A 23730-nucleotide genomic window follows, 5' to 3' on the forward strand; every position below is an offset into this window, starting at 1 on the left:
ATTTTTCAGTTATTATAGATTGAAACATTCTGAAACAAATATGAAACAATCTTACTTAGATTACTTGAAATTAAAGCATATAATTAATTAGTTACCTAATTGTAGCCAATTACAAAATTCAATTACTAGATCTAAACATCTACCCATTTCGTAAGAATAGATTAACATTTTTAAATCGGCTAAGTGTCCAAATAACATTCACACAAGAATTCACAATAAAACATGTTTTTTTAATCTTATTGTCATGGATTTACAGGCCAAATGGAAGTAATTTAATGTTTAATACCTGTAAATTAATTGCCATTTAAATCAACTTGCAAGTGGGTTTTTCTGGAACGCGACCATTTGGAACGTTGCGGTTTGCGGTGATTTAGACCCCCATATCGGCATGAAAAATACTGCCGGTTCGTATGGGGACTAAATCACCGTTTCGCAACTTAAAATGTGAACTAAAGGCATCTTAAGAAACACTTTTATACATAAAAATAAACGGCTTTCTTTTACCTGTCACCTACGTGAAATCCCTCCCCGTTGTTGGCGTTGACGGCTTTAGAAGCTGGTTTTAAAATGACTCCAGCACTGAAATTGTCGGGCGATTTAAAAAAAAAAAAAAAAGACACAGAACGGCCGTCGGAACACTTCTTCAGCAAAAGCTTGCACTCCGACAAAATATAATCCAGGACAAGGTAGGAGAAAACCGCGTTTTAACCCCGCCCCCCCCTCAAACGCGCCAAAATCGCGCACACGGCCAGTGGCAGAACTGCAACGCTGCTGAAGGTAAGTATTGTAACATACCTACTTTGTTTATACTTATCAGTCTTCCCTTCGAGTATGTCTCCCAATGTTATTGTCAAAATCATCTGCAGCAGAGCTGAAGTATTCTGGTGCACTGTTGCTTGCCCACTGTTTTTGCTGCGGTCCACCATGTCCCGTACCTCACCCAACATTGATCCCAAATCCTTGTTACTCCCTAAGGGGCAGCACAGTGGCGCAGCGGTAAAGCTGCTGCTTTACAGCTCCAGAGACCCAGGTTCGATCCTGACCTCAGGTGCTGTCTATGCAGAATTTGTACGTTCTCCTGTGATCACGTTGGATTCCTCCTACATTTCAAAGATGCAATGGTTTGTAGGTTAATTGGCATCTGTAGATTGCCCCAAGTAGGACAGAGAACTGGTGTACAGGGGATCGATGGTCAGCGTGGACTCGGTGGGTTAAAGGTTCTGATTCCACATTATCTCTGAAAAAACCCCTCAAATTGTCAATAGTTTGATTGTGGAGAATGTCCTGGTATCGGCTCCATATGGGATACCTTGTCCTCCTCCTCCTCCTCCACCAAAGCCTCCAGTGCATCCTATGGATCAAATATTATGTTATTAACTGACATTTCCCAGGTCAAACTCACTTCCTGCATAACCACCTGCAACTGCTGCAGCCACAATGTCATGCCACTTAATAAAGCACCAGGTAACTATAAGTAGTGCATCTTTAAATGGAGCTACCCGGTCTCTTGATTTTGGCATGTGACGGATGCATCCAGCCAATGTACCACAAGGTTAGCAGTGGCTCAATGTTGAAATCATTATTAAATGCAGGCAACACAAAGTTGGCACACAGCCTTGCAGTCAACTATCACACATTGCAATCCTGGTGCTCACTTTCAGGCTATTAAATTTGACCGTAAAGATTTGACATCTACAGATTTAATGATTTAACGGAGAGACAGGGTGAGAATGTACTGGGTTGAGGTGCAACTTGGGGAAATGTCATGGTATTTTGCTGGATGAATAATAACGAGAGACTGCTTCCCTCACACGCGTTTGATGTTCAAATAGAGCTTGCAAGGAGTTGGAATTTAGTTTAGAAAAACAGCTTGGACACAGGCCCTGCAGCCCAGTGACTCCACCGCCCATCGATCAGCCGTTCACAATATATCTATGTTGTCTCACTTTTGGATCCACTCCCTATACACTAAGGGCAATTTAAAGAGGCCAATTAACCTATAAACCCGCACGTCTTTGGGACGTGGGAGGCTCGTGGAGAATCTGGATGAAACCCATGTGGTCACAGGAACAACATGCAAACAGCACCCAAGGTCAGGGTCGAACCAGGGCCTACGGCTCTGTGAAGCAGCAACTCTACCAGCTGCGCCATTATGCAGCCAAACTGTGTGAACTACTGGTGGTCCACTGGATTCTGCTCTTTGAAGAAGGATACACATTCTCATGCTTTGCATTGATAGCACTAACAACCTCTTACCCAGTTTTTATGCAAGTCTTTTCAAAGAAACAGTGGGACAGAATAAATTAAATCCACAAAGTAAATCACAGGTTCAAAAATGTATCCTAATGGGCCTGTCCCACCAGCATTCGACTGCATGCGTCTAGCGCGACCAAACATGGTCGCTTGAGGCGTACGTCCTCGCGGGGCCGGTCCCACTTCGATCGGCGGAGGCGTATGAAGTTGTGCGGGGCTGGTCCCGACATCTTGGGCTCCAAAAATCTTGGATTGTCCGTAAATCCCGCGCGACAACGGCCTGTCGGCCCGCAGCCGCATTGAGGCCATGTGCAGCGCCTCGACGGGCATACGCAGCGTCTTGACGTCGTATGCGGCGTCTTAACGTCATACACAGCGTCTTTATGGCATACGCCTAGCGCGTGGCGTTGCGCGATGTCACTGCCCGGCGTGCCGTTGCGCGATTACATCACCGCCCGATGCCGTGCAACGTCCAAATTCAATCGGCCCGCATCCTGCCAGGCTGATTGGTGAGTTTGACGTAACTTTGCGCGTACTTACCACGAACTTAGCGCGAACTCCGCTTCCGTTTGGTTGCGCTAGACGTATGCAATCGCATGCTGGTGGGACAGGCCCCTAAGTATATATTATTCTTCTATTATACAAAAAATGATTTACAGATTTCAGGGACAAAATAAAAAGTCATGACCTTCCGTGCCACCAGTGAGCTCCTGTACAAACTGTTGGCATTGATGGCACTATGTTGGATGTTGTAATTGATGTTCTGACCAAAACATGCTGACAGACCATCTCCATTATTTTGGCACATCATCCTTCTGTGGTGCAGCTGTTTAATCACTTCAAAAATTGACCCGTATCAAAGGTTTTCCATAATTAATAGCCACAAATGATAGCCGCCTTTTAGAATTGTAATAGATCAGCCAGAAAGCTTGCATTTAGACAGGAGGTGCAGGAGTGGGCCATTTGGTCCTTCGAGCCAGCACCGCCATTCAATGTGATCATGGCTGATCATCCACAATCAGAACCCCCTTCCTGCCTTCTCCCCATATCCCCTGACTCCACTTGATGTGACATCTTGATGTAACACCACCAAGCAAACTCCTAACGTCATTTATCCAGCCGGGAATCTATCTTCTATCTATCTATATTACTAAACGTCTGTCCTTGACCGCTTTTCGCCCACTGTGCTGCGATTTCCGAGAGAACGCCGCCACCTATGGACGTCATTTTTGGCCACCTCGATCAGAGCCCACGTCTGCCTTCCTGGACCAGAGTATTTTTCCCATCGATGAAAAATCAGAGAGAAATTAATGTTTAAAAAAAAACACCATTCTCTCTGCTGCCCCTGCTGGAGGGAGGGGGAGGGACTATAAAACCAGGAAGTGGTGTGCCTCAATCAGTCTCTGCAAGATGGAGGTCACTCTGAGCTCTGAATGACACTGAACAAATGTCTACACAGCTGTGAGTACCCTTAATGTGGTTTGAAAATGAAAATATGGTTAGTTTGAAGTAAAAAAGCACTGCCTGCAAATGGTTGTTTGGGGGGTTTGGGTTGAAGTAAAACGGTACTCTCTCTCTCTCTCTCTCCCCTCTCTCTCCCCACATCCTCTCCATCTCTCTCTCTCCCTATCCCTCTCTCTTTCTCTCTCTCTCCCCCCCCCCCCCCCCGTCTCTCTCCCTCTCTCTCCTCCCCCTCCCTCCCCCTCCCCTTCTCTCCGCTCTCTCTCTCTCTTCTCTCGCTCTCTCTCACTCTCTCCCCCTCTTTCTCCCCCCTCCTCTCCCCCCTCTCCCCTCCCACCACCCTCTCTCTCCCCCCTCTCGCCTACCCCCCTCTCCTCCCCCCCTCCCCCTCCCCCCCTCTCCCCCCTCCCCCCCTCCCTCTCTCCCCTCTCCCCCTCTTGCCTACCCCCCTCTCCTCTCCCCTCTCCCTCTCTCCTCTCCTCTCTCTCCCTCTCCTCCCTCCCCTCCCTCTCCTCTCCTCTCCTCCTCTCCCTCTCCCCCCCTCTCCCCCCCTCCCCCCCCCTCCCCCTCCTCCTCTCCCTCCCTCCTCCTCTCCCCCCGTCTCTCCCCCTCCCTCTCCCCCCCCCTCCTCCTCCTCTCCCCCTCCCTCCTCCCCACTCCCCACTCCTCTCTCTCCTCCTCTCCCCCCTCCCCTCCCTCCCTCCTCTCCTCCCCTACCTCCACACCTCCCACCTACACACCCCCCCCCCTTCCCTCCACCCTCCCTCCCCCTCCCTGCTGCCCACCTCTCCCCCTCCCCTCACCCCCTCTCAGCACACCCTCTCTCTCCCCCCTCCCCTCCCCCCTCTCCTCCCCCCTCTCCCCCTCTCTCTCTCTCTCCCCTCCTCCCTTCCATCCCCCTCTCCCTCCTTCCCCTAAACCCCCTCCACACCCCCTACCCTCTTCCTTCCACCCTCCCTGCTCCCCACCTCTCCCCCTCACCCCTCTCAGCACCCACTCTCTCTCTCCCCCTCACTCTCACCCTCTCTCTCTCCTCCCCTCCTCCCCCACCTTTCCCCCCTCACCCACCCTCCCTCTTCTCCCCCTCTCCACCCCCCTCTCCCTCTTGCCCCTCTCTCTGTGTCTCTGTCTCTGCCCCTTCTCTCTCTGCCCTCATTCTCTACCCCCGCCCCCCCCCTCTTCCCCCACCCCGCCCTCTCTAGATGTGACTGCAAGTTGGGGGCTATGCGTCAGTAGATAGGGGGGTTATGGGGTAAAAGGAGCAAATTAATAATATTAATATAATATCAAGGGGGGTAATTAGCTTGAGTGCGGGGGTGGGGAGGGTGGGGGGGGGATAGTTAGTGTGTGTGACGCTGCATGCCGCCTCCCCCCCCTCCCCCCACAACCGCACGTTGGGGGAACAGACCCAACGGGTCTGCACTTGGTCTAGTAATCGATATAACTTGGATTTCAATTAGGTGATTGGTACAGTTATAGCTTTGAATTTAATCATTCACAAATTTGTACATTGATATTAAAAAATATTGCATTTTAGGATCGACTGTAACATGCCTTCTGTTGCTAGTAACGCTTTAAACAAGTTATTTGCTTATCCTAATGGGCAAAGAATTCTGCGATCATGTGCTGGTGAGTTGCTGAGCACTGGGGTTATTTTTCACTTTGACAGAACACATCAAGCCTTTCACAACAGTTGTCTTGTCATCGCCGAGAGATGTGTAATCCTACTCAGGATCAGTACGTGCCTGGGATGATAGATAACCCGTGTGTGTGTGTGTGTAAGTTTCCTAAATTTACAGCTCTACTGCGACATGACCTTGCAGGAATTGGCTTTAACTGTGTAAGTGGCACATAATCTCTCATTAGTCACGGTAGCTGGATGAGAATGGACCTGAAAAGCCACCAATCATTGGCATTTGCAGCCTTCTAGCCTGCCTTTTCAAAGCAAATTGAGTTCAAGTTCAAGTTCAAGTGAGTTTATTGTCGTGTCCCTGTATAGGACAATTAAATTCTTGCTTTGCTTAAGCACACTGAAAATAGTAGGCATTTACTACAAAACAGATAAATGTGTCCATATACCATGATATAAATATATACACACATGAATAAATAAACTGGTAAAGTGCAAAAAACAGAAAGTGGTTATTAATAATCAGAGTTTTGTCCGAGCCAGGTTTAATAGCCTGATGGCTGTGGGGAAGTAGCTATTCCTGAACCTGGTTGTTGCAGTCTTCAGGCTCCTGTACCTTCTACCTGAAGGTAGCAGGGAGATGAGTGTGTGGCCAGGATGGTGTGGGTCTTTGATGATACTGCCAGCCTTTTTGAGGCAGCAACTGCGATAAATCCCCTCGATGGAAGGAAGGTCAGAGCCGATGATGGACTGGGCAGTGTTTACTACTTTTTGTAGTCTTTTCCTGTCCAGGGCGCTCAAATTGCCGAACCAAGCCACGATGCAACCGGTCAGCATGCTCTCTACTGTGCACCTGTAGAAGTTAGAGAGAGTCTTCCTTGACAAACCGACTCTCTGTAATCTTCTCAGGAAGTAGAGGCGCTGATGAGCTTTCTTGATAATTGCATCAGTGTTCTCGGACCAGGAAAGATCTTCAGAGATGTGCACGCCCATCTCGTTTAGAGTCCCAGTACCACAAAATACTTTAAGCTACTCTTGGCAAAATGTGATCTTTTTTCAAGGTGCCCAGTCTGGGTAAAAAATCTAGATTAATGTTCCTGAAGTCCTAATTACTGCTTCCACTCAGACCACCAGGTAGGTGTGCAGCATTCTGCCTCACTTTCAGAGTCCCAGCTTGTAGAGTATCCCAAGATGGTCTCTCTGTCTATGTACTGTTTAACTTTGCTGCCAGTGTCCTATACCATACTAGTCCCAAAGTAGTCTCTGCTGACTGGTATTCATTCCTGTCCCCAATGCCTCCAATTCAAAATTATCAGACCTTTTTGTATAATATTTTGGTGGCCACTCTCTACCTGTTTTTTTGAAATTAATTCCACAACCTCCTAAAAGTGTCCCTTCCTCTGACAATAATATCTTGTGCATCCTCCCATCATGTCTGGCACTGCTGAGACCCTTCCCTGAACACCACATATTTTTATGATCTCCCGGTTGCTAAACACTTTGATTCTCCTTGCCATTCTCACACAGACCTTTCTGTCCTAGGTCTCCTCCATTGTCAGAGCGAGGCTAAATGCAAATTGTAGGAACAGCATCTCATATTTCACTTGGGCAGCTTACAACCCAGTGGTATGAATATGATTTCTCTAACTTCAAGTAACCCCGGCATTCCTTCTCTCTATCTCTCCCTCACCCATGTTGCAGCAGCTTCTCATTTTCACCCAACAAATGGCTAACAATGGCCTGTTTTCTTTATCATCATTACATGTTTGCATTTCTTTCATTCATTGTTCTGTATCTCTCTACATCATCTTCTCTATCTCTGGTTTCCTTTTCCCGTGACCATCAGTCTGAAGAAGTGTCTCGACCCGAAACGTCACCTATTCCTTCTCTCCAGAGATGCTGCCTGTCCTGCTGAGTTACTCCACCTTTTTGTTTCTATCTTCGGCTTAAACCAGCATCTGCAGTTCCTTCCCACACCATATGTTTTTTCCCTTGTTTTAAGATGTTCTTATATAACACCTTTCGACACGCCTCCCGTTTTGTTTCTTTGCAAGCTCACATATTTTACGCTTCTCCTTTTTTGTGAAGTGTGTTGGATTGTTTATCGACATTGAGTGCATCATATCAACGCAATTAGTTGCTGTTAGGTCAAACTTTAAAAATGTTCCAGTGTTTCGATATCCCATCACGTGGTTTTAGTATTCTGCCCCCACGTGAAAGAGAGTCAGTACATTTTAAGAGGGGAATTACTTTGAACAGGTTTTGCTGTTGCTTTTTCTCCATTGTGATATATCTAACACAAAATGGAAGGGGTTTCGTGCTCTGCGGCTGATTGATCTGACACCTTGGTCATCCATAGTGGTAATTGATGGGTCAGGAAAATCTACTTCTATGACCCATGCAACCTGCCAGTCTTCAGTTAGGGATCTGTTGATGGAGAATCACCTCCCATCATGCCTGACCATCCCCATTCTGTAGGTTTAACCAGCAGGCATTCAAATCTTGGCTACAGACATAAGATTAATTAAAGATGCTGAAGACATTATTTGCCACAATGTTATCTTGCTGTGTCACTCTTTTTCACTCCTTTATCATGAGATTAAAAGTCACCAATATTTTCATGTTGCCAGTTTTCCTTTTCACTGTTTAGTAATTCATTTGTGCTATGTTTTGATCTCTTTCAGATTGTTTTAGGTTTTAACGTACTTCAATCGACATCTGGATTAATATATAACTAGCTCGGACTCTAATATCTATCACTTAAAGAGAGTGGTGGGCTGATGTTTTACAGTTGTCCTTTGATTTTGAGGGACCTGCCTCATCTTTGCCTGGTCCTTACCCACATGATGTCATGAATGATTTATTTGTGCGAATGTTACTTCATTTCAGTAACTGAGTTTTTAGGGAGTTTTGACTGCCCCTCTCTCTCCAAAACGGTTATCCGTGTTGCCTTCTACAGATTTGTCTCATGAAGAATGTGTCCAAGATTACATTTCAGGTTTAAAGTTCTAAGCGGTTTCATATTTTACCAATGAGACTATCAGAATACACCAAAAAACAATAGCTTCATCAGCTATCACTAATTCATTTAGTCAACCAAGCTAGAGAGGTTGTGGTTCATTGGGACTTTTGTCTAGGTAACTGAAAATAATCTTTGCTATGAAATTACTGAATATTTTTTTGATAGCAAGGTAGGGAGATTGCAGAGTTCACGGTAGTTTGCAATTGTCGATTCAATCGTAACTTCATGTACAACCAATGTAGAATTTGAGCATTCTCTGAATGGCTTTCCTCCAGTGTCTTCCAGATGTATTATTAGGTTAATTGGCTTCTGTAAATTAGTCCACAGTGTAGGTTAATAGCAAAATAAATCAAATAGGAGTTGGTAAGCATGTGTGGGAATGAGCAGGAAGGGTACAGGGAATTAAAGTGCAGTGGAATGGGACTCATGATTCCCCATCACCCCAGGAGACGGCACAGATCCGTGGGCCGAATAGCCTCAAACGTTCCTACTAGAAAATGTGTTCCTTATTTTTATGGCAGGTGCTTTTCCAGAAATTGCAAATTAACTTGTTGGGTTTAAATCTAGTTGGAAAATGAATCTAGCTTGGTCAAATCCCATGACATCAATGAAACAAATATTAGTTTGCCATTCAGCTTTTAGTTAATGAAACCAGGAAGTGTTGGAAATTCTCTTGCTTTTTCTCCATTGTGATATATCTAACACAAAATGGAGGGAGAAAGAGAGTTAACGTTTCAAGCCTTAATTTCCAAACCTTCCTGTTCTTATTTCAGGCTGCAGTCTCTTTCATTTGAAACTTTTAGTTACATTCTGCATGGTAAACATTGATCTGCAAAATCAACAGGCCAAGGAATTTTACTTTAATTGGAGGTCATAAGATAACCCAGCTTTAAATCTCTTTCCTTTTCAACCAGGGTTATATCAGACACTTCTGAAGCTGTTCTTAGTCTTTCACTAATCCTAGACTCATCCAAATTAATTCTTTGCCAGAACCTGCGCCAGAGGAAACTGGGGACTCTTTGCAGGATTTGTACAAGGCGCTGGAGAACGCCAGCGTGTCTCCTTTAGGAGAGCATCGCCTTTCCACCAAACAGGAGTTCAAGAGGTCTTTCCAAAAGAGATGTGACAACCCAGTCATAAATGAAAAATTGCACAAGCTTAGAATTCTAAAGAGCACAATTAAGGTAGGACTTTCCCTTTTTATTACAGAAATTATCATTGTTAAATTTGCAGACTCTTCCCCCATTTAGTTTTAATAGTAATACAAATTACAGAGAAATATTCTTGTTGCCAACTACTGCATATAATACCTTTTTTTTCCCTTTAAGTGTTGGGGTATTTTAAACTAGTCAGAATTAAATGGTTCAACTTGGCTTTTTTTAATTTATCTTTTCTGAGGGTCTGGATTATGTTATTGACACCTCAGGCTGGCCTACCCGACCCCCACCCCTTCAGTCTGGTATCTGTTCCACCCAGTATTGAGACCGCATTCTTCAGTGCTACTTACAACATTTTATGTGGCAATGAATGCATTGTGCCTCTGCATTCCTTCCAACTCTACCACATTTGATACAGTCGACCAGGTCACCCTTTGTTACCTAGTGTATCATCACAATGGTTTAACATCTGTGGTATTGTCCTCATGTAGTTCCAGAACTACAGCTTTACCAAATGCAGTCCATCTGATGATCTCAACTCACCTTCACCGACCCGCTCCCATTCCTCACTAAAATCCAACCCCTGGCTACATTATTTTAAAGCAAGGGCCATCTTGCGTATGTATGCCGATTATATCTGGTTTTCTTTCAGCGGCCCTACAATAGAATTTACATTTCAGACAGTGCGGTATTAGAATTTACAGTGAGCCAAAGATTTCACAGCCAACTGGCCTGTTACCATCTGCCACAATTCTCTGGAGCTCCTCTTGAGTTTCAATCCCAAATCGAGAAGGGCCTTGGACATTTAGGTGTGTAACGGGCTTTGCGGTTTTGCTTAGCTTAGTGTAATATTAAATCATTGACGGTGGGAAATGAACAATCCCCTATGATAGAGTATACTCGCTCATTCATACAAGGTGCACCTCTGATTGTAGCTCAATGAATGAGGCAATTAGCTTCCCTTAAATTAGGGAGAGGAAACTATTTACTCTACTTCAATAGATAGCTCAAATGGGCAACGGTTTATCACTTCCAAGGTACCCAAATGCCCTAGTATTTTACTACATTAGGTTCCATAAGAAAGAAGTTGTTTGGATGAAGAAAGGAATTTATAGTGTAATGGTAGACCAACAAATGGCTAGAATGTCTAACAGATCGAGGATGCAAAGCAGGGCATTATGTTGACTGAAGGCTGGGAAAATAAGATGCAAAATAGTAGGAGGAGTTGACCATTGGGCCCTTTGAGCCCAGTTCACCAATCACGTCTGACCCACTGCCTCAATGCGAGTATCTCCATGTTCCCCGGTTTCTACCATGTCCAGAAACCTACCAATCTATATGTTTAATGAACTTAACTATAGCCCCCACAGCCCTCCACAGAAGGGAATTCTAGAGACACTTCATCCTTTGAGTGAAGAATTTTTTTCTTAGCTCACTCCTAAATGATTCACAAGTTCTTGTAGCAGAATTAGGCCATTCGGCCCATCAAGTCTACTCTGCCATTCAATTATGGCTGATCTATCTCCCCCTCTTAATTTCACTCTCCTGCCTTCTCCCCATAACCTCTGACACCCATACTAATCAAGAATCTATCTATATCTGTCTTAAAAATATCCATTAGCCGTCTGTGGCAAAGAATTCCACGGTTACCAGATCCATTTGCATATCAGCACTACTGATTCTCTCATCATTTGTGCTTCAAAGAGGACAAATCATTTTTATTCCATAATGTATTGCAATTGCCAAATGGGTTGTACAGTCACAAACAGTTACGATGTAGGATGGAAAGATTCCATAGATGGATTTGTTCTTGGTAACTAATTTTTACAGTTGGTGCATTGGAGATTGCAGAACCACTAGAAATCAGCAAGCCATTTGATAATACAAAATGTGTTCCACACTGAGTAATATGTACAAGACTTTCCCCCCAAGTTTACTGCGAGGTCAACAAATACATGCTCATTCATAGGTGGTGTGGTGAAGAAGGCACACATGCTTGCTTTCAGAGGACAGTGCATTGAGTATAAGAGTAGGACTTTGGTCAGGCCGCATTTGGATTACTGTGTTGGCTCTTTACAGAAAGGATGTGGAGACTTTGGAAAGGGTGTAAAAGAGGTTCACCAGAGTAACCCCATGATTAGGGGGCACTAGGTAGAGGGAAGATTCAACAGATTTGGATTGTTTTCTCTGGAACGCCAGAGGTTGCGGAGAGACCTGATAGAATATGTAAAATTATGATAGGATCGACAGTCAGAATCTTTTTCCGAGGATGATAAAGTAATATACCAGAGAGCATAGCTTTAAGGTGAGAAGGACAAAGTTTAAAATAGTTGAGCGTGGGGGGAGCTTAGAGGGTGTGGATGCCTGGAACATGCTGCCAGGGTTGGTAATTGAGGCAGATACGATTGTGGCATTTAAAAGACTTGGATAGGTAGCGAATGGAGGGATATGGGTTATGAATGTCAGGTGTGAGAAAACACAGAGCTTTTGGAGAATTATAGGGTTGCCGAAGGTTACAGGCTTATGAAGGGATGATGAAATAAGATATTTGAAAGCAAGCTTTTTACTAACTTTTAAGATGGAAGAGAAACCAGACACTGACCAACACCGACCAACAAACACTGACTGGGTGTGGCTGAGCTCAGTAAGCAGCAGGAGAGTTTGAGATCCTTAAGAATGCCTTAAGCAAAAACTAACCAGGACATTGCAATAGTCATGTCCAGATGAATGGATGTGGGTTTCACTCACAGATTAGTGGAAACAAAATAGAGCTGGGTGACTTTTGCTACTTTGGAGAAACTACGGGAGGAGTTGATAGTGCTGAGGATGTATTTTACGCAGAAGAAGGAGAAGGTTAATCAATCCAACTGTAGAAAGGAAAATAAGAGACTTTGATGATGGGTTTCACTGCAAACTAACTAGCATAGTTGTGTGTTCTCATCTTCTTGGTTGACAAGGATGGTGAACATTGGAAGAGCACTTTGGCAGGTATAGGCTCAACCTGATTCTCTGAAAATCAGTCAGCAGATCAGTTGTGTGTTTCCTATTAACCACAGCAAGAGAAAATGTAGTCCCTGGAACAAACTAATCTCTTGGCAGTCTCACCTCCTGTTGATCCTACCAAAATCTGTACAAATTATAATGGTCATCAAATGACCACTGCATTTAGGATGTGAAAAATCTGGGAATTTCCTACTGGTAATCTGGGAACAGGAAAGCAATTGGCACAATCACATATACATGAGATTCCTGTGCTTGTGACCATTCAAAAAAAATGTTTTAACACTGCAGATGCTGGAATTACTGAAATGCAAGCAGAATATCGTGGAAATACTCTGCAGGTCGGGCAGCATTGAGGAAAAGAGAAGCAGCTGATGTGTCTTGAGCGGTGGGAAAGAGAAAATAGTATTAAGTTTTAAGATGCAACGAAGGTCGGGGAGGAATGGAAAAGACAAAGGGAAAACCTCTGAGAGTGTGAGACTAGGGTTACCCCGGGGATAAATTGTAGAGATCATTCAGTTAATGTGTTGAAGAGAGAGAATGTGAACAAAAGCTACAGTGTGAGGGCAACTAGAGAATGAAAAACTGAGGAAATAAAAAGGGGTGAAATATGTCGTGCCCAGCAGGTCAGGTAGTACTCCTGGAGAGGCAAAACATGAGTGGCAGACTCACAGCAGAAATGGTCAGTCCTGACCTAAACAGAGAAAGTGAGTGACCTGAAACTGCAGAACACATGACAGACTGAGTACTCTTCCACTAGATTACAGGATGGTTATAAAAGTGCAGGAGGCCATAGATTAGTAGGATGGTTTAAAATGCACAAAGAAATTTGACTGACTCCTTCAGACTGAATGTGGGTGTTTGGTAAAGCAATCGCCCTGTCTGCTTTCAGTTCCTCTAATGCTGAGAAGACCACATTGTGAGTACTGAATGCAGTTAATTAAATTGGAAGGAGTGCAAATTGATCTCTGCTTTATTTGGAAGGATTGTTTAGTCCCAGGATAGTGGGAAATGAAGAGGTTTAGTTTAGTTTAGACATACAGACACCCTTCAGCCCACCGGGTCCGAACCGACCAGCAATCCCCGTACACTTACACTATCCTCCACACACTAGGAACAATTTGCATTTATGCCAATCCAATTAGCCTACAAACCTGTACATCTTTGGAGTGTGTGAGGAAACCAGAGCTCCCGAAGAAAAGAGGTCGCGGGGAGAACGTACAACTCTGTACAGTCAGGCACCCATAGTCAGGATGGAACCTGGGGCTGTGGCACTTTAAGGCTGCAACTCTACCACTGCACCACTGTGCCACCCTGAGAGGACAGTTTGGCAGCTTCAGCAGATGCATGGAAAATGCAATTAAATGGATAATGATATATGGGGACAGAAGAGCACAAAGGGAACAGGAATGCTGAAAGAGGACAGGAATACGTGCCTGGTGATGAAACCTTGTTGGAGCTGACGGAAATTGTGAAGGCTTATCCATGGTGTGTGGAAGCTGGTGGGGTGGAGAGTGAGGACCAAGAGATCTCTATCCTTACTCAGTCAAGAGCGGAGTGAAAATAAATATGTGAGTTGCGGTCAAGGATTCTATCCACTGTGACAGAGGAAGTCACTGTTTAAGAGGAAACATAGAAACACTGACAAATAGGTGCAGGAGAAGGCCATTCGGCCCTTTGAGCCAGCACTGCCATTCATGATCATGACTGACTGATTATCTAAAATCAGTACCCCATCCCTGATTTTTCCCCATATCCCTTGATTCCTTTAGTCTGAAGAACAAAATCCAACTGTTTCTTGAAAACATGAATTGGCCTCCACTGCCTTCAGTGGCAGGGAATTTCACAGATTCGCAACTCTCTGGGTGAAAATGTTTTTCCTCAACTCAGTCCTAAATGGTCTACCCCTTATTTTTAAACTGTGACCCCTGGTTAAGGAATCTCCCAACATAGGGAACATTTTTTCCTGCACCTAGCCTGTCCAATCCTTTAAGAATTTTATGTTTCTATAAGATACCCTCTCATCCTACTGAATTCTAGTGAATACCAGCCCAGTCGACATTCTTTTATCATATGTCAGTCCCGCCATCCCAGGAATTAACCTGGTGAACCTACGCTCCACTCCCTCAATAGGAATAACGTCCTTCATCAAATTAAGAGACCAAAATCGCACACAATACTCCAGGTGTGGTCTCACCAGGACCCTGTACAACTGCAGTAGGACCTCCTTGCTCCTAAACGCAAGTCCTCTCATAATGAAGGCCAACATGTCATTAGCGTTCTTCACTGCCTGCTGCACCTGCATGCTTACTTTCAGTGACTGATGTACAAGCACACCCAGGTGTCGTTGCACCTCCCCATTTCCTAATATGACACCATTCAGATAATAATCTGCCTTCCTGTTCTTGCCACCAAACATTATGTTGAATCTGCCGTGCATCTGCCCACTCACCCAACCTATCCAAATCACCTTACAGCCTCATAACATCCTCCTCGCAGCTCACACTGCCACCCAGCATTGTGTCATCTGCAAACTTGGAGAAGATATCCAAGAGGCATTTGTGAGGAAAATCTCAACATTGGAGCAGATATAATGGAAATGGAGGATCTAGAAGAATGGAATGTTTGCAAGTGTCAGACAAACAAATGCAATGGATATATGTGATGCTCGGCTCTCACTTGAGACGGAGACTGGAAGGGAGGAGTCAGAGATGGACCATGTGAATGTAACAGCAGGGTAGACATTGGCAGTAAAAGTAATGACATTTTTGAGTTCTCTATGAGTGCAAGGTGCAACATCAATGCAATCATAAATTAGGAAAAAAATGTTGAGGGACTGAGCCTGTATAGGATTGGAACAAAGACTGGTCAACATATTCTACAAAAAGACAGGTGTAAATTGGCCCTTTGTGAGTTCCTACAGCTGCACCTTTGGAGAAAATAGTAGTTGAAAGAGAAGTTTAGTTTAGAGATACAGCATGAAAACAGGCTCTTTGGCCCACCAAGTCCCCACCAACCAGCAATCACCCATACACTAGTTCTATCCTACACACTAGGGACAATTTCCACAAGCTAAATAACCTACAAACCTGCATATCTTTGGTGTGTGGGAGGAACCTGGAGCACCCAGAGAAAACCCACGCAGTCACAGGGAGAACGTGTAATCTCCACACAGACAGCACCTGCAGTCAGGATTGAACAAGGGCCTCTGCCGCTATAAGGCAGCAGCTCTGCCGCTGCATCAATGTGCTGCTCGATGTTGTTCTATGTGAAAAAAATGAGAAGTTTAAGAAATCTTCAGGCTCATTTATAATGTTGCCTAAAGTTACCATTCTCCATCAACATCAAATATTGTGGGGGATTTTAATGTCTAGTTTTTTTTCTTTCACTTTTCTCACCTTTGTTTCACACTCTACACTCCAGATCTCTTGAATCTTGAATCATTCTTACTCCATTAATAGAAAAATTATAATTTGTTTTATTGATACATTTATTTTACATATAGTGCGTCAGGAATCTGTAAAATGTACTGAATATGTTGACTTGATGTTTGTTGTTTTTTAGGTAATTAACTTAAAAATAAATGTATGTATTTTGATTATAATTCCAGTTACGATTTTGATGATCTGGGATCCAGTTTGAAATGCTTCCCAGTAGTTCAATGTTTCCTTTGAACAGAAATATGATTTTGTATTCACAGAATAGTAAGCTTAGGCCAACAGCTAACATATTAACTCATATGTGAACTCCCAAAATGCCAGGTTGATTCTCGTTAGTTAGCTGAGTTCTTGAGGTAATCCAAATCAGATTGGAAAATATACCAACCAAGTAGAAGATGGATGGCTAACTAAAAATCAGTTGTGCTCAGTTGATTTGACAGCCAGATTCCTTTTACACACCAGCAAATGTACATTTAGACATGAAAAATAATCTTAATTAACACAAATAATATATGAATTTAGTTCAGTTTCTATTCATTTTACTTAGGCAATCTTTAACAACTTCCATCTGTGGCAATCGTCTTGGGGTTGAGAATTTGTTTGACCCACAAAATATGCCATGTTTATCTTGCCCTCTTTATATTTCCCAGGCTTTAATAATAACATTTAATCGCCAGACAATTCAAGTACTTATATATTTATGCTTTTATAATCAAACCTGATTTTTTTAAATATTTCATTCTTGTGCTGTGGGAGCTGCTCAAGAAAGCCACTGACCATTCCAGTCATTGTGTCATTGATTGATGTGGTTTACACTGGTACCACACTTAGTGCACCAGATGTGTTTCTGGAACAAAAGCATTAATGGAATCAACGCTGAGTTATAACCAGACACAGCGATGGGAGTAAATAGCCCCAGGAGTGTGTCATCTGGCTTCAGTGTGATGGCCGATCTATTCTGGTTTCAATGGCTCTTCATGCGCCATTTCTTCATAATCCTCCATTTCTCAATCTTTCAAATATCTATCGATCTCCACAAATATATCTAATGACATGGGCTCCACCACCTTTGGGGGCAATGAATACCAGAGATTTACCACCTTCTGAGAGAAGGAATTTCTACTTAAATAACTGCCCCCTTGTTTGTGACTCTTTCACTAGTGTAATCATCTCAATATCTATCCTGCAAAGCCCTCTTGGAATCTTATATCATTGAATAGTTCATTATGTGAGGGAACCAAAACTCTGCACAACATTCCAGGTGTGGCATCTCCAACACACTGCGTTCCTTTAACTGCCTCCCTTTTGTAATAAAACCCAATATGCCATTTGCCTTAAGAATATGGAACATTGAATGGTGCAGCACATGAACAGGCTTTTAAGACCACAGTGTTTGTACTGAAAATGATGCCAGATTAAACATCTCAGTTCGCATATGATCTATTCCATTCCCTTCCATTCCTCGCATATCCATGGACCTATCTAAAAGCCTCTTACACACGTTTCTCGTATCTGCGTCCACCTCTTCCCCTGGGTTGTGTGTTCCAGGCTCGTACCGCCCTCTGCATAAAAAAACATGCCCCCCACATCTCCTCTAAACTGACCTCCTCTGACCTTAAAGTTATGCCCTCTAGTCTTTGATATTTCCACCATGGGGAAAAAAGATGATAACTTATCTATTCCTCTCAAAATGTTATAAACTTCTATCATGTCTTCCATCAACCACCAATGCTTGAGAAAAAAACCAATCCATTAGTTCAACTGCTCCGTATAACTAATATCCTCTAATCCAGGCAGCACTCTGGCAAACGTCCTCTGCACCCCCCCCCCTCCAAAGCCTTCACATGCTCCCTGCAACAGGGCAACGAGAGCAGGACACAATAATCCAAATGTGGCCTAAAACCAAATCGAGCTGCAATTTTACGCCCCTGTCCCACTTAGGAAACCTGAACGGAACCTCTGGAGACTTTGCTCCCCACCCAAGGTTTCTGTGCGGTTCCCGGAGGTTGCAGGAGGTTGCTGGAAGTTGCAGGTAGTGGAAGCAGGTAGGGAGACTGACAAAAACCTCCGGGAACCGCACGGAAACCTTGGGTGGGGAGCAAAGTCTCCAGAGGTTTCCGTTCAGGTTTCCTAAGTGGGACAGGGGCATAACTCTTTCACATTTATACTCAATGCACTGACTAATGAAGACAAGGATACCATATGTCATCTATATTACTCTATCAACTTGTGTTGTCACTTTAGTGGAGCTAGGAACCTTGACCCCCAGATCCTTCTGTAAATCAGTTCTGCACTAATTAGCTGCTTCTTTGACCTGCATGCTTACTGTTTGTGATTGATACACAGAAACACCTGGATCCCTCTGAATGTCACTCAGATGAAGTATCTCTCCATTTAGATAGCAATCTGCCTTTTGATTCCTCTTCCCCTGCACGGTGGCGCAGGGGTAGAGTTGCTTCATCACAGCGCCAGAGACCCGGGTTCGATCCTGACTACCGATGCTGCCTGTGTGGAGTTTGTAGGTTCTCCACATGACCCATGTGGGCTTTCTCCGGGTGTTCCGGTTTCCTCCCACACTCCAAAGACATGTGGGTGTGTAGGTTAATTGGTTTTGGTAAAGATTGTAAATTGCCCCTAGTTTGTGTAGGCCAGAGTTAGAGTGCGGGGATCACTGGTCAGCGCAGACTCGGTGGGCCAAAGGGTCTGTTTCCACGCTGTATCTCTAAACTAAAACTAAACTAAACTAAACTGCACTACCTCACGCTTCCTGACATTAAACTCCATTTGCCAGGGTTTTGCCCAAATACTCAATTTTTCTATATCCTGTAGCAGAATGATAATGTACTCAGCACAACATAAAGAGAGGGTGAGATGCGGTTGCAACAATGCTGGTGTGTCGGGCACCAGGCACTTCACTGAGTTTCCTACTGCTGAGCACAAAGCAGTGGCCTACAAGGGCTGGTGTTGGCGTCCAAACTACCTCTCAGAGTTGGGATGTGGACCTTGGGACTGCAGCCTGGCTAATTTATGATCATTATAATCTCAGGCCCAAGTCAGTTGAAAATCAAGCACATTTTTGTTCGTCTGAAGTCACATATAATATCTTAACCAGATAAAAAAGCAGATTTCCTTCCAAATGCACATTTATAAACCTAACGAGTTTCCCTGTCCAATAGTTCATTGTAATAAATGCTGATACAATCTTTTATATTTCACATATACTAACATGATTTACGTCCACCAGCTGCCATAAAGGGCTCTGGACCATTGGTCTAAATGTTTGGATTATTGGCGGGTATCAACTGTTCAATCTGTGATTGCCTGTTGTATGTACGATCCAAGTGCAAATCCAATTATAGCATTGCACTTGATACGTTATCTTTTAATTTCTTTCCATAATAACACGGCTTTCTTTCTCCCTCCCCTTCACTTTCAGGCAAAAGAAGGAGAAGTCGCGATTATAGACAAGATCCTAGACAATCCTAGCTTGACATCCAAAGAATTCCAAGAATGGAAACAAACCTACATTGATCTTTTCGTGGACATCTGTCAGAACAATGGAACCAAGGAATCAGTAAACGATGCAAGTGAACAAGCTGCACCTACCCCAACGCCCCCTTTGATGCACACCCACTCTTACATTGAAACCCATGTTTAAATAGTTTCTAGGCAGGCCTTGTAATAAATGTAATAATTTTCAACTGCTTATTTCATACCGGTGAGTAATGATGTAAGTATCTTGTTTGTATGGAAATTCCAGTATCATTCAAATGTTTGTCGGCTTTGAATTTGATTCTGGGGACTTGGGCACATTTTTTAGTTTGTTTTTGGGGATACAATTATTGGGAATACAATTTCCCTTCTTCTACTTGGATGTTCTCATATCGCCAGGGGGTGTCGTGAAAACAATTTTGTGTGATTTTTATTGCGGTGTATCAGTATGAAAATGGCACTTTTGTTTTAAGATGTCTTCCTCACTCAGAATGAAAAGTATACACTTTCAAATGTAATGATATAATTAAGCAAGTACAACCATTGAGCCCAGGAGGAAATGGGGCTCGGAGATTTTATTTTATTTGTTCCATCATGTTGCACTTGATTAGCTGAACAAATGTGTTGTCTAATACGAGGAGATGAATAGAAACGGCTGTTGTTGTGGCTATATGCCTACCCCTTCCCCCATCAACCACTTACAATATGTAGAGAATGGGGGATGTTTCCCTGTTTCTTCTCCAATTGCCGCCAAAATTATGTTCCCCGCCCACAGTAAGGCCAATTTTACTTCTGTTCACCTGGCTGGTCAAGGCATCAGATGTTAGAAAGTCAAAACACAGCCGTTCCAGCTCAGATCCGGCCTCACTTCACAAAACCCACTGAAACATGGAGAAGCTAAGGTGTAGGCAAAACCCTGACAGCTCTTACAAGGTTGTAGTGGGCAGGCAGTGCTGCTCCACCCACATTGTCAACGGGTCAAACAAGATGTGACTCAGAAAAAGGTGTCTTTTTTTTAACACATTGGGCCAAGAGAAAGAGAGTGCTCTTCTGGGAGTTGAGAAAAAACATGCTGCTCTTTTGTTTTTTGTGCTTTTCAAGGATAGCGTTCCCACCCCTTAATTCAACGGTGCTGACTATCAGCGATTCCTCACTCTCCCAAACTCAACAGCATGCATCAGGGCAGCTGCAGCCCACCGTCAGAATGGAAATGAAGCCTCTATTTTACTTGGCGTTGTGCCAGTAACAGCGGGTGGTACATCGCACTGGCTAACTGTGTTCCACACATAGTATGATTGCCCATTGCACATCACAGTTTGCCCAGTGCTCTCGTGCTCCCTCTCACACTAGCCTGCACTTTACCCCACTGATCTCCCAGCTCTTCACCCTTTGCCCAGTCCTCACTGCTTCCCACCATTCCGTGCCCACACCCCAACATGTGCATTCCATGCCCGCACCCCCACATCTGCATTCCTGCGCTGCCCGTTCACTGCTTGCACTTTGCCCAGTGCCCTCCTGCTCTCCATACTCTTCCCAGCCTCCGACTTCTGTGAAATTGGTCTTATTCAAATAAATGTAGGAATGCGCTTGAAAGAATAAGCCTTGAATAAAACTCTTTAAGCTGCAATCATCGCAAACCAAATTCTGATTGCAGAAAAATGTGCAATCCATACTAAATTACATTTTTTTTGTTTTTGAAGCTCAACATAATACTTTACCGTACTTTTCAACGATTTTGTAAAATTCAGGCAATACTGCAAAAAATTGTAATTAATTCTGACTTTAGCGTAGTTTTGTTCAGAGATACAGCGCAGAAACAGGCCCTATGGCCCACCGAGTCCGCGCCGACCAGTGATCACCGCACATTAACACTATCCTACACACACTAGGGACAATTTTACACTTAAATAAGCCAATTAACCTACAAACCTCTACGTCTTTGGAGTGTGGGAGGAAACCGAAGATCTCGGTAAAAACCCACGGGGAGAACGTACAAACTCCGTACAGGCAGCACCCGTAGTCGGGATTGAACCCAGGTCTCTGGCGTTGTAAGGCAGCAACTCTACCGCTGCACCATCCTAATTGCCGATTTCTACTCTATTTGCATCCCATTCATTCTGCTCTTTGGTGCAACTGACCCAATCCACCTTCAAAACTATCATTTTAACAAAATCTGTAATTTCCTGGTGATTGAATAATCAGGCTTTTAATTGTAGCACAATATAATTATTGTCCATGCTCATCCAAGTCTCATTTTTCTTTACAACATAGCAAGACGTTGTTTGGTGCATCAGGTGTATACATGATTGTTCTCCGAGCTACTCATTGTCCCATTTCCCACTCTTTTCCCTGCAATCTATTCTAATATGCTCGACAATTTCGTAGCCCCCTCCCCCTTGATTCTTTGACTAACCACCTATACTAGGGGAGAATTTACAATGGCCATGTAGCCCACAAACCAGCAGGCAAAGGAAAGTGTACAAACCTTTACACAGACAACACCAGGGTCAGAATCGAGCCTGGGGTCACCAGATGTGCAGTAGCAGTACCATCCCCAGCACTAATATGTGCCCCATTCCAAGCCGACAATAGCAACATTACTAACCTGCAGCAGTGGTCAAGCTCAGCCCCTGAGACTGGGGAGTGCTGCAAGAATGGTGACCTCCATGTCTTCCCACCCCACTTCACTGAACTCTCATTTTACCTGCAGTGTTATGGAGATGTGCTTAATAATCAGAGCATGGTAACCACTTAGAAGTAGATTAAACATGGTTGATTCAAGTGAGTACATCAGCCAAAGTGGGGGGAAGGAGGGTGTTTTGTGGTGAATATTGTCAGAAAACTTAGGCGACAATCTAACTCTGAAAACAAACTTGTACCTTCATGCAGTACATTACAACAATAGTGAACATTATGGGGTTCTTAAAATTATGAACAAATGTAGCTAAATCCTGTCTTGCCTTTTTCAGCAATGATCTCATTGCAATGTATTTGCATTTAAATAAGGATGACATTATTTTACTGGCATCTAAAGCCCATAAATCTCACTTGGGTTAGTCTGCAAGTTATCAAGGTCATTTGGTTGCAATACCATGGATATTGTGCATCCCTTTTCAAAACTGGGTGATTAAAATTCCCCTTCTGTCTTTCTAGACTGCGCGATTATGCATTTGTTATGTTCATTGCATCTATAATTTTACACAGTATTACCCTGGCTAAAAATAGTGAATTCAGTGGCTAAAAATAATGTCTTGCCTAATTCAGAATATACACAAAACACTGTCTAGAGCAGCTTGATAGTCAAAGGATCGTTGTTGTATAGAGTGTTGGAAGAAACTTCCTGCCACCCTGAGTAAAATATGATCCAGATGTAATGACCAGAATGGCCATAGTAATTGCTAATGGTCAATTGGTACAGATGTTTAAATGATGCCATTAAACGGTGTTGAGATCATTTCTTAGCAGCATGTGGGATAATGCTTAGATTGACCAGTGCATGCTACATTGAAGTCAAATCAAATTATGAAAGACCAGAACTACATGAACTGCTTCACATTTAACTCATTAGGTTTATTGAATATTACAAATACAGCTCGCCTACAGTGAAATGATTGTGTTGAACCTATATTGTAACTGCAGCTTGCTTTTCCTACTATGACTATGACTCTGGAGAAAAAAACGAATTTAGTATAAATAGATTAAAATGAGGATGCTAACATGCTTTGCGTAAGGAACACATTCTGCATGAAGCCATACTGCACTGCCAACTCTGCAATTAATTGTATGAGGTGCAAGATTTTGCAAACTGTCCATTAATTTTTTGTCTTAGTCTTCATTGAGATAGGAGTAGCAGAACTGCTGAATGTGACTTTCATAAGATATATGAGGTACCACATCAAGGCTCACATTGCCTTAAGCTTGAATTTTTCACGTTATTATTAATTGCAGCTAAGAAAGAACATGACATGAAATAGTTCCGTGTGATAATACTTGATACTGTGTCACTCCAGCGGTGTTTAAGTGCCACGCATGATGTTATTAGACCTTGCTAACTCAGTAGCTGCACCTGCCAAATTGGCTCATCACCCAGTTATCAGCTGCGTCTCTTTTTCCAAATGTATCACTTTCAAAGTTTTTGACCATGTCACTTTAGATCTTATTCCACCTACCTTGAAAATCGTCCAAAACCGTGATGTGCATGCACCTATTGAATCAGAGAATCTGCTTTAATCTGTTCTCCCACTTCCGCACTTTTCTACTTGAGCTGTAGTGACT

General features: G+C 43.5%; 1 protein-coding gene across 11 annotated transcripts in view; it reads left to right on the top strand.

The window, feature by feature from the left end:
- The window catches only part of cnksr2a (connector enhancer of kinase suppressor of Ras 2a), a 496167-nt gene extending 472691 nt beyond the window's left edge, over positions 1 to 23476 (top strand). For 10 of the 11 annotated variants that reach the window (XM_055644411.1, XM_055644413.1, XM_055644414.1 and 7 more), the window contains 2 exons: positions 9357 to 9550; positions 19400 to 23476. In XM_055644411.1, the coding sequence (XP_055500386.1) occupies positions 9357 to 9550; positions 19400 to 19621 (416 nt within the window). In that variant the 3' untranslated portion in view covers positions 19622 to 23476. The remainder of the gene's footprint in view (positions 1 to 9356; positions 9551 to 19399) is intronic. The other variant, XM_055644421.1, reaches the window with a different exon arrangement.
- The last annotated feature ends 254 nt before the right edge of the window (positions 23477 to 23730 follow it).

This window comes from Leucoraja erinacea, chromosome 13 (assembly GCF_028641065.1).
Source record: "Leucoraja erinacea ecotype New England chromosome 13, Leri_hhj_1, whole genome shotgun sequence".
In the NCBI taxonomy this organism is placed as follows: Eukaryota; Metazoa; Chordata; class Chondrichthyes; order Rajiformes; family Rajidae; genus Leucoraja; species Leucoraja erinaceus.